The sequence below is a fragment of the Elaeis guineensis genome, chromosome 8, assembly GCF_000442705.2.
Source record: "Elaeis guineensis isolate ETL-2024a chromosome 8, EG11, whole genome shotgun sequence".
Classification (NCBI taxonomy): domain Eukaryota; kingdom Viridiplantae; phylum Streptophyta; class Magnoliopsida; order Arecales; family Arecaceae; genus Elaeis; species Elaeis guineensis.
In genome coordinates, this window is record NC_026000.2 from 23,813,636 (window position 1) to 23,831,455 (window position 17,820).

The 17,820-nt window shown below is 36.3% G+C and overlaps 1 protein-coding gene and 1 pseudogene across 2 annotated transcripts; one reads left to right on the forward strand and one right to left on the reverse strand.

Annotated features, from left to right (window-relative positions):
• Positions 1 to 626: 626 nt before the first annotated feature.
• Positions 627 to 17,272, forward strand: LOC105034290 (uncharacterized). 2 transcript variants are annotated; one of them, XM_073242848.1, is made up of 9 exons: positions 627 to 5,499; positions 7,503 to 7,653; positions 7,891 to 7,998; positions 8,116 to 8,716; positions 14,084 to 14,317; positions 14,430 to 14,499; positions 14,869 to 15,041; positions 15,696 to 15,768; positions 16,888 to 17,272. In XM_073242848.1, exons 1-9 carry the CDS (start codon positions 5,091 to 5,093, stop codon positions 16,935 to 16,937), a joined length of 1,869 nt encoding a protein of 622 aa, XP_073098949.1. In that variant the 5' UTR covers positions 627 to 5,090; the 3' UTR covers positions 16,938 to 17,272. The 2 variants fall into 2 exon arrangements, with proteins under 2 accessions (XP_073098949.1, XP_073098948.1); XM_073242847.1 differs by having other exon boundaries at positions 629 to 5,499; positions 16,910 to 17,272.
• On the reverse strand, positions 10,191 to 10,981 carry LOC140859673 (uncharacterized; annotated as a pseudogene).
• Positions 17,273 to 17,820: the final 548 nt, after the last annotated feature.

Sequence of the window (17,820 nt, forward strand, 5' to 3'; positions counted from 1 at the left end):
GTATAAATCTGGTCAATGGAGTTGATCTTCAATTTGGATGCTCCATTGTTATTTTGGAAATTGAGAGGAGTAAATATCTCTTGCCTTATGAAGTGCATATTCCATATAAAAATGCAAGCACACTCGCCCACTATATATGGACAATTGCAATAGTTAATGAGCTAAATTACATTATAGTCCTTGTAATCAGAGAACCCAGACTGCTGGTCTTGATCTACACATGTTAGAACATGCAAATCAAAATTCAGTTGATTTAGGTGCTTTGAAATTATAATTCAAATCAAAATATGGTATCATACTTTTGAAATTGTCCATCTTGTGTTCTCTTGATGCATAAGTATGAGGCCTCCAAAACACTTGATTTCTAGTTTCTAGGCATTTATATGTTTTCAAATCATCATTGATGGCATGGCTTTTCATATCTACACAAATAAATATGGGAACACATACAAAGCTACATATATAAGCACTATGCTAAGACACCAGTAGCTACCAGTCCATTTTATTTCATTAACCAAAAAATTCCATTTTGTTTCGTAAAACCATTTTAACTTTGAAAAATTGAAGAACATTCAACCATCAATTTATTTTTCTATCGTACATGACTAGGCTAAGCACTACATCAACAAGTTCTTGGGTGGATGTGCTTAATATGTCACATGAAAACATATTTTACTATGATCTATTGATTCAGTCATTTAGATTGATGATTGAACTAATTCAAGTATGCTTGAAGAGTTGAAGGCATTTGAAATTCGATGTTTACTGTTTTAAGACACACTAGGTTAGTAGGTTTATCTAGCTCATAGTTTTAAAGTCATAAATTTGGTCTTGACTCGAAGTCACTTCAACTGCCTTCTTAGAAATTCAATAAGAGTGGCATGCTTGTTTTGATACCAAAAGGGGCTTGTAGAAGAAAGTCTTATTGTTGCGAACCAATTCAAATTTCATTCTTTTTTTTTTTTTTTTTGCTTGGAATTTGTAGGAAACACACCAACAATTTTGTTCCTACTTAATTTGATGATTTGCACTTTTCATCTTTTTTATGCCACATTGTCAACACATAGAGCATTTTTTGTGGGTCTGTGTGCTTGGAATGGGATTGTTTCCCAAGCGGTTGGGCTGGTTCCCACTATCTGGTAGTTTCTATGTAAGGAAATTTAAGCATTTTAAGTGATGTCAGATTCCTGTAAAAGAGTTAAAACAATACCTATAGAATGGGTTGGGTATCATTTTGTGCAGCTAAGCATAGGGAATAGAAGAATAGCATTCTTTTTAGAATAATTCAATTCTGTTGCTACTGATACCTGTTTGTGCTGTTTGTGCCCCTTCTCACATCTCCTCCCTTCCACACCCTCTCTTCTTCTTGCTACAATTTCTTTCAAATGATGTCAATGACAAAGTTGCTACCAATCAGCTCTAACATCAAGCTCTCTCTCTCTCTCTCTCTCTCTCTCTCTCTATCTATTTATCTATCTATCTATATCTATCTATCTATCAATCTATCTATCTCTTTCCCCTCCCCTACACACACACAGTCACACACTACATATAGCAAAAAAAAGGCAGCCACGATTGAGGGTTTCATGCTTCTCATTTTAGAAGTTCTATTATGTCTTAGACTTTACTCCTATCATGTACCCTGTTGTGCTATCTTTGTTTTGTCAGGTTTTGCTCCATGGAGGTGGTGCAGGAGGCCTCCTTTGCTTCTATCATCTAGTTGGAAAAAAATGTCGTCTTTCTTAAAAATATTAAAGTTTCTTTCCCTTAGTTTTGGCATATGTGGTCTTACATTATTGGTTTTCTCTTATTAGTATTGGATCTGGAATCCTGGATTTTGGTTTCCATTATGCTTCTTATACTTATTTTGGTTTGCCTTTCTTTTTCCTTTGTTTTTGTTCTGTTTCCATATCTTACTTATATAAAAGGAATCTAGTTTCAATTTGAATTCTAATATTAGAATATGGAAGCGAATGATGAGATATCCTTCTAGCTCAAAGATTTCAAAATATTCATTTAGGGGGAAAAGTGGAAGTTGGCTACTAACTTCAATTTAGCCTTCTGTTTGGCATTTTTAACATTTACCGCCTCAAAGCAAAAAATAGTCAATAAGATTCTAGGATAAGAATGCATTTTTATTTTTTGATTTGATCAACATAAAGCAATGATAAACAGCTGAATGCTTGAATTAGTCATTGGGTCCTTTATGTCTTAAGTTTTCTAGGTTCTACCATTTTCACGGTCAATGGAACAACATTTTCAAATCTCTAATTTGTAAAATGGTAAGACTATTCCTGACTTATCATCCTATTGTCTCTAATCAAGAGGTTGTTAAAAGCTTCTATGTTCATTAAATTCTAAGTTCTAACCATGTTTTGGCCTGTTCCGGAGCTTGTTCGTGTGGCAAATGGTGATTACAATGAAAACAGCAGCAAAATATGTAGTTCAATAATATATAAAAGGGATAAATCATAAACATATGTTCCTGCAAATATGGCTTATTGCATGCACATTTACCCTTTAAAAATCACTATTTGTGTACATCCCCTCTTTTTTATGGATAGCATTAACTAGTGTTTGTTTTAAGTGTAAAAGAACAATATTATTCTTTTGCATTAATATTTGTTAAAAATTTCAACCTTTAATTTTTAGTGCAATAGCTGTATTTTCACATATCCAAAATGGTAATATGGTCATTTTGTATTTAAAACAGCTGCTATGTGACACTGTCAGCCAAAAACTTAACTGGAGGTGCAACACTGCAAAAACAGGGTAAACTAAGGGGTATATACGCAAATATACATGCAGATAGTGATTTTTGAAGGATAAACATGCATGAAGCCACTATTTGCAAGGCTATGTATAAAAAGGGGTAACCAGATTGTGTCGATTTGCTAGAATATACCGATCATGATAACCAAACCAAACTTAATTTAAGCTTCTTCAAAGATTATGAATAGGCAATCCACAGGAAGCCTAAATATGAGTATTTTTTCCCATTTGAAACCCCTGCCTCACCCAATTCTACGCCTTCCCTCTGAGCGTCCTCTACCACGAAACCAAAACTCATAATGCCCTTATGTAGAGAAGCCCAAAAAAGAGAGAAAAGCCAATCCTCTCCCAGTATAAATTTATGATATTCATAATGTCCATCATTTAAGAAAAGCTTAATTGGAAATGAGTTTCATTTGGACATGAGAAAAGTTTGAGTTTTTTGTTGCATCTTAGAGGACCTGACATGCCATGGCTGGGATATCTAATGCCATGGACACAGTTGGGCTAGCAGGTCGCACATCTTGACCCCAAAAAAATGTTGTCCTGAGTCTCACCCAAAAAGGAAAGAAAAGAAAAGGAAAATAGAAAAACCCTGAGCCTATAGCCAATGAAGAAGAAAAGGGGAAAAACCTGAACCAAAGAAATGAGAGAGAAGAGGAAAGAAGGTATCAGGATTTTGGAGGCAGACCTTGCTCTTCATCATGCACCATCTGCAAACAATCTTGTTATTATTTCTCTTCCTCTCTCTCTCCAATTTGTATGTCCTTAATCTGAATGGAACGAGGGATGGGGCTGTTCAAGCACTGCTGGCCAAATTAGGGTGTAAACCCTAGAGACTGAATCTCATTGGATTCTGTTCTGGGTCAGTTCTTATTCTAATAAAGCAACTGACTTTTTTCTGTAAATTCTTCCTATTATGCCCTTTGCAGGGCTGGTACTTGGCCAGTTGTCTGCTACTCATGGTGGAACATTGGCTGGTTTCTCCTGTTTTACCCAAATATCAAGTTTGTCCCCAACTTACTATAATTTTGTACATGATTCATAAATCTAAGATCCATTTCATATGAAGCTCTAGCTTTGAACTTTTGTTAGATACTTAGATTCTAATTAGTATATAACCAGTAATCATTAATACCACATGTATTAATACAATATACATTCATATACGTACATGCATGCATGCATATATATAAATACTTCATATGTATGTATGTATGTATGTCTGGATGTATGCATATATGATGGTATTAATATATATAGCATTAACAATTCATAATGATATTGAACTAGCATGTCACTGTTATGGCTAGCTTCTCCTATTTCACCCAAGTATCAAGTTTTTCCCCCATCTAAATATAAATTTATAAACAATTCATAAATTTAAGATCCAATTCATTGAAGCTCTAGCCTTCACCTTTTGTTCGATGCTTAAATTCTAATTATTATGTAACCATTAATACTATATACATCAATACCATATATGTGCATATACATACTGCATGTGCATGTGTATGCATGTATATGGTATTAATGTATATAGTATTAACATTTGTATATGCATGTATCTGGACACTCGACAGCCATGTCCCCTGTGTCCAGGTGACACTACTGGACACTCAACAGCCATGTTCCCATGTCCAGGTAACACTGCTGGAAATGAATTATATTGAGGGATAAAAACTTTTCAATTTAATAAAGAACGGAGATGTATGTCCTGGTGCATGCTTGCAGGCAGGTTAGCAAGCTTGAGTATGTGAAGTGTTTGCATAGTTTAAGCCTAATAACATATATGGGTTGGTATTTTTCATTAGATTTTGCTTAATTCATATTACCATTTCTTAGAATTATGTGTTTTCCCAGTGATTTGTGAGGTTAATTATGAACAATATATTACTGAAAACAAATAACACCATGATTAGTGTCACACTTTTGGCTAATTGTCTAAACTCGTCGCGGACCTAAATGATCCTAGAGCTTTTTACAGGAAATGGTAGATTTTTGATGCGTTACATTTTATGGACACAACTGTCCGGGCATCTGAAGTTAATGTTAGAATAATATTAGGAGCTGAACTTTTTTGGTTTTGGTCCTGGTCTCCTGGGTTCCTCTGAATGGCTTCAAAGTGTGTTTCCTTATTTCTTCATATCCTTGGAATTTTATAATGGTTGTTTAATTTGTTGTTCCTTGTTCTGCAACTTCAGATTCATGCAGTTGCGCTGCTCTATAATTATTACCACCGGAAGCAGTTTCCACAACTTGAGTTTCTTGCTTTCGAGTCTTTCTGCAAAGCTGCTTCTATAGCTAAACCAACTTTGATGGCATACTTAAAATATATGCATAAATATGAGGATGGATCAGGAGATCTCGACAAACAGCTGTCAATCACAGAAAAAAAGATCATGGATGCCTGTAATATTTCTGAGGCATTAGATGCATCAAATAATACTCCAAACATGGAGGGTTGGCCAATTTCCAAAGTTGCTGTTTTTCTAATCAATCATACGAAAGAAATATGTTTGCTTCAGTTTGGATCCTTAACTCAAGGTGTCTGGTCATTGCTGGAACAAGAACTTGAAGAACCTATTGATAATCAGGTAGATGGCACCCAAATGAACAAGAATGCATCAAAAAACAAAAGGATTGCATGTGGGTGTTCGCATGGATCTTCCGAAAATGATTATGTGCTTCAGCAACTTGCATTTTCTATCCTGGAGCAAAAAGCAGGTGATGTTAGCTTCACCTGCCACCACCTATATCCCTTGTGTTTATTGTGTTTAGTTGTGCCTAAGAGTTAAAAATCTCACTTCCTCTTATTCAATCCTCTTATAATTTAGCTTGAGAAGTTCATGACTCATTAAATGATAGTGGGTAACCACTAGAATACAAATAATGAAAAGAGTGGGCTGCATATTTCCTACAATATTTATTTCGTATTGTCTAAAGAAACAAGAAAAGAAAACGGCCTGAGAGCTCTTGTAGATCATGGTTCAAATGAAGCTTCATGGTGATAGATTGGTGCCTGACTTTGTTTTATTGGAGTTGTTTCCACTGTGCTTTTAATGACTGTATAATTTGGATTTTAGAGGGGTTTATTTTTAGATACAATTGATGTCAATTTTTCTTACTCTCAATTTTTTCTATATCTTTTTAGTCTCTTTGACAATAGCTTTTTAATTAGGATTGACATTGGCCATACAATTAGAATATCATGCCCTCCAAGCTTTAGCCAAAGCTCATCAAACCGGTATCGAAGGAGGTATCAGCTGGCAAATGGTTCAGTACGGTATGGGTTTGTATTTTGCGGTTCTAGGGCATATTGACATGGGGAGAGCTGAAGAGGGAGTGGTAGAGGGAGAAAAGGAGAGAGGAAGAGACAGAAAGGAAGGGTGAGGGAAACCCTAACCCTAACCCAACCCAGAGAGAGAAAAAGAGAGAGGGAGGGAGGGAGGGAGGGAGAAGGCAAGGGAAACCCTAACCCTAGTCTGACCCCAAGAGAGAGGGAGGGGGTGGAGGGACTTACTATAACACGGGCGTGGGGGCGGGGGGGGGGGACCATCATGAGTAGCGAGATGGGGGGTGTTTATGAGCATTGTTGGGGGTTGGGGGTGGGAATCAAGTCACGAGCAAGGCCCATGGTGGTTTAATAGCATGAGAGGGGTTTATTTAATTGAACCGATTTAATAGCTAGGACTGTGCCAGTCTCCAACCATTCTGGTTCGGTACACCCCAAACTGGTCAGTTCGGCATATGCCCCAAACCAGCCAGTTTGGTGTGATCCAACAAACCTTGCCTCTAGCATTAAGTGGCTATAGGTTTTAACTATTCCATAAAAGTGCATGACGTGAGATAAATGTTGCTTTTGTTGAATAATTGTAGCTAGATTCTTATGGTAATGTGAATAATAAGGTTGGTGGATTTCTTTTTATTTTGTATTAGATTGATTAAATAATAAAATGCATTTTTCCATAGGCAGTATCCCCAGACACATGTAAGTCATGTATATGCTGTAATGGGATTGTTATACCCTTCGAGTGGAGGAATATATGAGGAACATAATAACAGAAAAAACTGGCCTAACTATAATAGTTTGCATGAAGTGGTAAAAAAGTCAACAAACCGCATCTGTTTTTGTTGACTTGGTTGAAACATGCTTCTATTGACCGATTCTCATTTCATTCTTTTTTCTTATATTACTGACAGGCCTTCATTAAGTTAATAAAATCACAAGAACTTTCTTGTTGGAAACACCTTATTGATATGTGCTACATTACTTACCAGATTACACAACCATTTTTCATCCTTTTTTTGGGCATGCTTAAGATATCTTTTATAGTCTTGTTATATTACTTTTATTTCTTTAACATCCTATTAAAATTTAAGAATTGCATTATATGTATTTTATGCTCTATGCTTAATAGCTTTGCTAGAACATGTTAAATATTGCGAAAGAATATACAATTTTACATGCTTTAAGTTTCTATTGATGTGTCTTTTCAAGTCAACAGCAAACTGTCCTGATAGTGCAAATCATGATACACTAAAGATTGTTGTCCTTGATTCTTTTTGATATGTAATCTATATTCAGGGCCAGGTTGTTTTACTTTGCTAATTATGTGGTGCACTAGAGATTCAGCCTCTTATATGGCAAGTAGCTACAGTTTTGTTTTATTCTTGCTTCTATTTTGTAATCTGAAAAAAGGGTTGATAGTTGATACATTATGGAACAGGTATTAATCATTCAAATTGTTGTATTCTGGAACATCATTTGGCGTATTCATTAAGTCAGGAGAAGACAACTACTAGGTTGTATATAGTGAAGTACACAAAAACAGTTAGTGAGGAACTCAGGGAAATTAATGTCAAGGATGTCATTAGCAGGTTTGTTATCCTTGTGAGTAAAGACTATTTTGGCTGTCTGTAGTTTCATCATCTGGTGGACTTTTGCATTTAGCATTTGGTACTTAAAATTGGGTATCTTGACACAGGCAATTTGCATGTGCACATTGAAATTAGTAGACTTGCTATTCATGCATGATATTAGAGTAACTGTTACACATGCACAAGCATCTGAGTTGGACTGCTAGTAAGCTCCTTCTGCTATTTTTTTTTTTTTAGTTTGAGAGGCCCTTTAGTCAGGCTGGCTTTCGCTCCTGAAGTAACACCTGTTGTTGAGCACTATAATATCTTGCCATATGTTGACATTTTATCTGATTGGCTGAACAGGTAATGTCTAATTATTTATAATTTCAATGCTACCATTTGGAATCTAGGCTATTAAGGAAGCATGGAATTGCCATGCTGCAACCACTTTTCTCCCAAATGATCAATTGCATTTCTCAGGGAAGCACTTCATGATGGTTCGCTGCAGTTGCCAATGCTGCAGGCAGATGTAAACAAGAAATGCCCATTGTTGTCAGACAGAGTATCCATTGTGGAAGATCCTAAAACTGACGATAAATCAGATTGGGGTGAGCAAACAGTGGACAAGATGAGCCACACTAAAAATGAAACTATAACAAAGAACAAAAATAGTGCATCTTCTAGGAGTGGGTCAATACAAGCTGCTTGTAGACCAAAAGCCAATGCTCACATGTTGTCCATGGAACCAGACAAATCACCCAAAGTGGAAGATGAGGTGGTCAGTGATAGATGTTTTCAGAATGAACAAACTGTGGATGTGTTGAGTCACAAGAGCAGGATAAGGAAGGCAGTTACAAACAGCGTAGCAACTGATGGACCAAATATGAGTGGGTCATTCACAGTTGTGTGTAGACCTCACAGCGAGGCTGTTAATTCATCCTTGAATCAGAATCAGCAACCACTGGTTAATAAGGAGGATGTGTGGAGGGAAAACGACATTTTATATAGTCTTACCATTAAGAGGAAAAGGAATAATATTCAGGATACTGCAGATGTCACTCTGCAAGGTTGTAATGAGAAGGTATGCTATATAGTCTATCCTGTTAAGTGTTAACATTTCTTCATTTGGAAAATCTGCTCATTTTCATAGTCATCTATTTTATATCCTGCACTATTATCTCAATCCATGTGTACATCTAGATTCCAGTTTACCATGTGCTCACCTTGTCCTGGATCAATTTTGTATCGGTAGGACTTTTGTGATTTCTCAGTTTTTAGCAAACACATTTGTTAGAACCCATGACCCAAACTAATGGATTAAAGCTTATTTTCTAGGCAAACGTATCATTTTGAGTGCTAAATCACATACTTACAGACAAGGTTTCAAGAACCGATATGGAAACCCATACCGATTCCTGATCGGTACGCTGTGGTGTACCGGTTTCATATCGATACGCCACAAGAAGTTTTTTTTTTAAGCTGATTTTGATTTCAAATAAATTTTTTATTAATTTTAAATTACTTTATATCCAAATTAATGTTATTTATGTTATATAACAATTCTATCATCCAAAAAAAATAAAAAAAATCTAAAACAATACATTAAATATACTTAAAGTACAAATTATAAAGAATAATATACTAACATCAAGATCTCTATGATCTAATATCTCGTCGAGTGTCTGTGACGCTCGTAGATATTTGAACCATCTGCATACTCCGGAGGAACATCAACCTATTCGTCTAACCAAGTAGTATCGTACTCTTGAATATTCATCCTATAAGGTATTCTCTCTAGATTGTAAGACATCTTAGATCTCTCGCTCAAACTCTAACTCTGAAAGATATCCTCGGGATGATGGCATGGTTGTGGAGGGGTTCATTCAAATATGCTAGCAGCAAAATTCGATTCATAAGATGCTCCGGACTACATAAAATAGTAGTCACTGGAAGTCGATGTCTCAAATACACCATATCCATATGGATCATAAGCTACCTGCGGGTGAGAGAATCCATAATATGAGGATGATCCAGATATATCCGTGGATTTTACTCCACGTGCAAGGTCATCTACAGCTATATCATATGCTGGACGACCTCTGCGAGGCCATTGCCTATATGAAATTGTCTCCTCATAAGGTCTATCAGCTCGTGCACTGTGGTCTTTATTTTGTGTGGCATGTATAAATTGAGATTCATCGGTAAAGCGAATACCATCCTACGGCTGCATCTCATGAATAGTAGTCTCGTATCCTCCAGTCCCTCCCTGATTATCAGATCCATGACTGCTATCATCATTCTCGTTGCCGCTGGTCTCCTAATCTGAGTCAACTGACTCCTGCACTCTCGAGGCTGCTACAACTATCTTTTCTTTTTTTGTCTTTTCGAGCTCCCTTGGTGCCCCTCTATGACCGACTTTGCTGTATCTGGAAGGATGGATGTCTTCTTCTTGCTTGAGATGACCGGTCTCATCTCAATATTTCTCACTCAAACATCTGGAAGGATGTCTCGAACATGGAGTCACGTGATGAATGACTCCCTTGTGATCCCTCAGGCTATGGCTGATCAGTTAGAATCCTATGTGAAATATTTGTATCTGCCCACTGTCCTGGATCCACTCTGATGCCTTTAGCTACCACACTGGCTAGTCGTGGAGGAGATCCCGGCTCATCAAGTTTTGACTCCTGCTACTGGCCTGTAAGCCATCCAATCATTGGATCCTTATCATTAATGACATAATCATCTATCGTTAAATCCATATACTTCAGCTGTACTTCATCCTGGATGCATTTTAGGCTCAATCTCAAATTATAATGCACACATACAAGATCATTGAAGCGTTTGTGTCAGACGGTTTCTCTGTTTGCTATAGATAAGGACGAAAGTTGATCAATTGCGCTCACACCCACTAGATGATACTATTTGGAAAAGAATGCAGATGGCTATACTTTTCAAATTTTGTGTGAACTATCCAAAATAAATCCACCATTCAGCTGCAAGAATATTAAACAAAATTACGTATTAGATTTCATGATATTAGTAGGCATGTAATGTTAATAAAGTCCTCAGTATTGATATGTGGTTTTTCTGGATTCATCTTTTCTTTGCTTATGATAGCCAATGAGACTCCAAAGCTGTATGTTCTCTCTCTAAACTATTTTGTCTGTGAAAATATATTTATTTTGTTAATGAATATATTATTAATTATAGACCGAACCGAATTAAGTTAAATGCTCACACCTTAATTGATCTAACATACCTCTTGTAGACATATAGATGCGATTTTTGGATCAAGCACCATCTTATATATCACATTACAGAGAGCAGCGAGAAGCTCATTATCCATATCTATCCCAGATATGATGTACTGGAACCTCGGATTCAAATAGTAAGCTAAAAATAAATTCTACAAATGATTAAATAGACTTATACAAGTATAAAAAAAGAAAAATTTTTAAATGATTCTTAAATTCGTGCTTCCTGGCTAGATGCAAATTCTTACCCATCTGATAGTCCCAGCGGCGCTCAATGATATTGATGTATTTCTGGACATGTTTTAGATCTATCTCACTAATTTATTTTTTTATCCTCTCCATCATTGATACAAGAAGTCCATCTGGAGGTATCTTTCACTATCGACAGTGTGAAGTACCTCATATAATGGCTTGATAATCTTCACTATCTTATCAGCTCGTTGCCAGATGACTGACTGGTCACTAAGTTCTCCACATGACTTTCCTCAGTGCCGGTTCTCACATATCTGCTCTCCTGCCACTCGACATTGACAAACATCTGATGAAGGCTGCTTTCTTCTGCAGAAGACTATTAAGTGCTTTGCAGTTTGTTGCAAATCGTGTGACATTCGATCTCAAGATCTCTCCTGCAGTATATTTTTGCATCAATGACAAGACCCATGTATGATCGTAGATAAATCTAATAATAAACTGAGCTGAGTCCGCTGCCTACTGCACTCTACGAAGCTTCCTAATATCCATCAACATGAGGTCAATGCAATGTGCAGCATATGGTGTCTAATAAATATACGATCGCCGCTGCATCAGCAACTCGCCAGCAACTTTGTATTACGGCCAATTATCTGTGATAATCTACACGATATTCTGCTCTCCTACTGAATCAATCACCTTCTTCATCAGTCTAAGGATGTATGCAGCATCGTGCATCCTATCTAAAGCATTAATTGACTCATGAAAAAATATTTTTCTATCATAATATGTCAAAAAATTGATGATAATCCATCTAGTAGGATCGATCCAACCATCACACATCACCATCAGTCTATATATGGGTCATTTATTCTTGTAAGAAAAAATCCATCTTTCCAAATCTTCCTTATTACTGTCAAGAAGCTGGCCATAGATATTCCTAGGTGCTGGAGGATCTACACTGGGACCGGCAGCCTGTATGGTTGAAATGGCAGATCAATAGTAAGCATTGCCTGCTGCATTCGCTGGAATGTGGCTGAAATGAAACCATGATCCAATAGCTTGCCACATATCCTTCTTCTTATCTTTTTTTAATATAGTGTCAATTCTCTACTGTTTTGAATTCTTACCGAAAAAAGTATGTAAATCCAAATCATAAATGGTGGCTCCTGCTGGAATATCTCTGGAGGACCTCCTACTGCCAAAAGCCCCCAGCATCGATGAAATATTATACCTGCCTTTATTAGTTGGCTCTCGGATAGAGATGGTCCTCTTGAACTCGAACTCTCCCTCATCGATCGTAATCGATGATAAAGACGGTCCAAATCGTTTTCTATATCTGGCCATCTCTTCCAATCAGTACTGATCATCCAAACTCGCCTGAATGGCAGCCTCATTCTGTATCTCGTCATCTGGAGTGGAGACCTCTGACTCTCTAGAATGATAGGAAGGTGGCTCTCAAACTCGAAAGTCCATCTCTGCCCTCTTCTGCTTTGCCCTCTCCTTCGCTGCTTTAGAATCAGCGAAGTGCTTCTTCATGAGCTGTTAGACCTCCTGTGGGTATTTTCGACACATGATCATATCGAAATAACCATTAGTCAAATGCTGCTTCAACCTAGTCAGCCCTCCTTCCTTGAACTCTGTGTTGCATCATTTGCATCTCCAATGATGCCGAGCCAAAAGCATCTCGCCATACTCCCAGCCAATGTCACACTCTGACTCCTTACTCATTTCTGCAATTTTAACAAAATACGATAGTTTAATAATTATAAAAAATATTATATTTTTATCATAAAAAAATTTATTTTTAAACTTCAAAAATACTTCTAATTGATATGTTTTATATTTTTAATTTTTCATAATTTTTATTTATATATAAATTTTTAAGTTTTTAATTATAAATTTAAATCTCATAAATTCAAAAAAATATATTACATGCTTTAAATAATACTTCTGAATTAGCTAAAATATATTACTACTTCTACATATTTTTTTAATTGATAAAATATTTTTTATTATTTAAATAATTAAAAATTATTTTTTTAATTTCAAAATTCAAAAAAAAATATTTGAGGTTAGATCCAAGTAGAAACATGTCAAGGATGCTACATATATTTTTTTAAGCCCATCAACATGCATTAGATGCTATTTATTTATTTATTTTATTTGAAATTAAGCCTAGGTATTGTGCATATCATACATCAAAATCTTCACAATCAAATATAAAATTTATACTGAAAGTAGTTTGAATTGTCCTAAATATTTTGATTTTATAGTTTTTTTGAAATTATTTTTTAATAATTTTTATTGTAAAAAATATATATTTTAAAAAAATAATTAACGAAAATTAATGATTTTAGTGCCATCGCGTAGATCATCCAATGATCTACAATATATAATGAAATCATATTAAAATCACAAATTTTGGCATGATTTCTCCTTATTTTTCTATTTCTTATTTTTTTTGACCAAAAAAGATGAAAAATAAAGTATTTATTGACAAAATAATGGATTAACTTACTTCCGATCAAAATATGTCATCTCTTTGAAGTCGTGAAAAATGTTCAAAATTTTTCTCTTTTTTTTTTTGGCTTGGTTTGCGTCTATCGTCAGAGTCCAAGAGCTTCAAGCTACCCCCCCATGTGATTGGTACGGCTCGGTTCGGGCCTGAACCAAGCCAAACCGTCCGATTTCGAACGGTTTGTATCTGAGCCATATCGAACTGACCGGTTCGGTGCGGTTCGGATCATTTTTCGAATTTTAGGCTCGAACCAGACTGATTCCCCGCTGGTTCGGAATGGTACGGGGTGCACAAACCAGTTCGGGCCGATACAGAATACCTTGCTTGCAGACTGCAATATTGCTTTCAACAGCCCATGGATATTATTCATGAGTTGACAAATCTTTGCCACACCTCCTAGAACTGTCATGCGTATCAAATGCTTTTTTTTTTTTTCTATCAGCCTCATACATCAAGCATTTTTTTTTTTTTTAAACTCTGACAGGAAAATATGGCAGATTCAGCTAAGCCATGCACAACAAAAGGCATAGAAGGAGAACTCCTAGGCAAAACAGATACAGGCGATTCTGTTCAATGTGGAAAAGCTACTTTTGATCTTCCACTTGTTCCTTTGCAAATTAATATGGAAAACCAAAATGCATTTCAACTCGTCGCGTCAAAGAAAGATGGTCTGCTACAGGCTTCCTTACGAATTCTTCAGAAAAGACGTGATGATTTGGTATGCACCTTCTCTTTGATATCAAAAAAGAATTCTTGCCTCCATTCTGTAGGAACTTGATTGGCAAAATTAATTTGATGGTCAATTTCAATAATCATTTGCTATTTTGTAGTGTCAGCAACAGCGCCTCCTTGAAGATGAAATTGCTCAATGTGAAATGAACATCCAAACAATTTTAAGTGGTATAAGTTTTTCTATGCCGATCATCTATTTAGTTGTTTTGAGTTTTGACCATTTTTATCTGAAAAGATGCATGTGATGAACACATTGAAATGCTTGCTTGCTTTTATGTCAAAGTACAAAAACTGCCAACCAAGAAAGGGCTCGATGATGGGTTCTTCCATCAGATAACAGTTTTCATATTGTATCATTAATCAAGTCCGTCGTAAACTCTAATTGTCTTGATTTATTTCATATCAAATCGGGGATTTGTTTTACTATATCAGCATAATCTTCATTTATCATAGTGTTAAAAGCATTAAGTGGCAAAATTAAACTAGTAAAAAGCTGCAGTTAGATGGAGCATAACACATTGTGTATTGATCTTACAGAAGGAGAAGAGAACTTGAAGCCAAAAGTTGAATCAATACTAGAAGCATGTAATGCTTTATGCTCGAGTCAAATGCATGTGGGTACATCTTTGTGTTCTAAAGGGGGACAAACTCAAAAAATCACAAGGAAAAGATTGATGGAGGCAGTTCTCAAGTTACAGAGCTCATGTCAGGCAAGTCATATGATGCTTGGATGGCATTCCATATCTTTTTCAATCCGTGTAATTATTGAGGGAACTTTATCTACCTTCTCTGCCTTCAATTTTTAATGCAAGCTAGCTATTCTAATTTTCTCTTTTCCATCTAAATATATGCTAGGGAAGTCAACTTTAGAATCTAGAGAACTGTTTAATATGCAGCAAACAGGGATTCTTTTGTTCATGCACTTCACATTTTTCTTGACATGTAGCAACTTTTTGTCAATACTCAATTCTGAGTTGTCTTTGTTGACAGAGCAGAATTAGAAATTTTACATTGCATGCAAAGATCTTAGATCGATTCTCATTTTTATGTCTATTTCCAAAGAGAACCAAATACAAGTTTTTTTGATGCAGTCAAGACAACTAAATAACTGTGAATAACTAAATGTCATGGATTTACATACCAGCACATTCTTGCCAGCTTGTGAGGTGCTGGGCCAGTAAAGGGCACCTGACATGGGGTCTGTATCACTTGATACCAAGCCAAAAGGGGTTAAGTCTTTTTTTTTCTCTTCTTTGCATTTGAAGTATACTGGCTGAAGACCCTTAAAATGCTTGCTAAATGCTTGAATTCCTTTCCACTATTACAGAAGATTGTAAGCTTATGTGATCTCATCTATTCTGCAGGAATTGGATGACATATGCTGTGAGAACAGCTGGACATTACCAAGATATAGTGTGCTTCCATCCATTTCAGATGGTAGGATCAATACTTCCTTTTTTAATAGATTATCTGCATCAAAGAGTTGACAGTCAGTGTCAAGGGACCTACCATATTAAATTATCTTAAGAGGTCTGTTAGATGGAGAGGCATCACCATATTGGCCAAATTGTTACCAATAATTAGTTATCATATTATTATCTCTCCTGAAATCTGCAATGATTTTCTGAGCACAAAGAAAAACAAGTGATGCTTGCAATTCTCTTAATTGTTGGTATGGGATTGAAGATACCATTGGATTACTCTACACTGATATGCCCAGGTGATGGATACCCTGCACAGCCATTATGTACTGTTGTAACACAATAACATCCATTGTTTTCCCTGTTTAGCCCAGGACCTTTTTTTGGGAGATAAAATAATGGCTGCTATGCTGGTTCTTTTAGCTATTGTAAGAGGAAATAATAGACAAATGGGTAAAACAATGGCATTATTTGATCGTCATTAGTCACAACATAAAATATTATTTTTCTGAACTAAGATGGATATTCAAACAAAAATCAAATCAACACCTCCAAGACTGTTACAGTGGCAATAATAGAATTATGATGGCCCTTTTCTTTCTTTCTTTCAGAGAAAGAGATGGAGACCCATCTGTCCTATAATTACCCACTCTTAAGTACTTGGGACCTTTGGGAATGCACACTCAAGATGTCTTAACTTAGAAATCTTGATTTAAGGTACACCATCTCAGACCCTATACTAGTACCATTTTATTATAGTGTCTATAAGTTCAGTATAGAGGCTGGTTTGGCATATCTAGTGCCAATGCACTTCTGGTACCATATACTGATTTGGTACCAGTATGGTGTAGTATGATCTGTATATATAGGTATCAACCAGTATGGAAAATCTTGCCTGGTTGCTAATACAAAGGCTGACCGTTGGGATATTTTCCAATTCACATGATGGTCCTTATTTAAACTATGGATGACTTTGTTAGTACTTTTGATAGGACAGGTGTGTTAAATCTTATTTAAACATGGTGTCCCTTATTTAAACTGTGGATTACTCTGTTAGTACTTTTAGCTTCTTAAATGATTTCTTTTGTTAGCTAGCTTGCTCCTTAAATCTTATGTTCGGCTGCACCTCAATGAGGTATTGGCAATGCCTCCTACAGGAAGGTTCCAGGCCAGTGTTACAGTTAAAGGGATGGATTTTGAATGCACCGTTGATGGTGATTTGAAGAGCAATCCTTGTGAAGCACGGGACTCTGCAGCTACCAACATGTTAAGCAAACTTCGCATCATGGCAGGCCAAGCACAGTAATTAGTAGGCCAAACAGGTCTCCTACTTGCTTCGTCTTTATCTGTAAACCTCTGCTATCTCAAAGGAGCTACAGAAACGAATTGTTTTTCTGGTGCTGTAGGTAAAATTCTTGCAAAGTGAGGCAGTATTAAAAGAATATTGATTATGGATCATTCATAGAGCTTAACATGTTCGTCCAACATCAGTAACAATCTATGTGACATTTCATGATCAATATCTGTTGTATGCCTGATATCCATGTCATGGTCTAATGCAATGGCCTTGGTTGAGCAAACATGATTCACATTATAGCCTTTGGAGCAAAATTATCCAGCTTGGGTAGTTTTATATATTTGAGTCATGAACCGAGCATGTGGTCTTAAGTGGATAAAGTTGAACAATAAAGTATTTGGGGTGCAAAATCGTGGTGGTTTTGCTGGGCAATAGAATGGTCGAATTTGAGCTATGGTTGGATATGCGAGCACTGATAGAATATTTGATCAACAAAATTCATACCAACATAGTCAGGATAATCAAACTAGGAAAATAAATCAGTACACTTGGAAGGTTTGTGGTATACTCACGATCATGATTGGGGAAAAATGATCTAATTAGTGACAATTAGAGGTTTTAAAGGTACCATGACTTGCTCGTGTCCTGTCTTCCCTCCACCCCCCCCCCCCCCCCCCCCCCCAAACTCCTTCAAAAAATGAGCTTCCTGCTAATTACCAATCTCTTATCTTCCAGCTTGAGTCCACAACAAAATCATCCATCTTTTCCCTC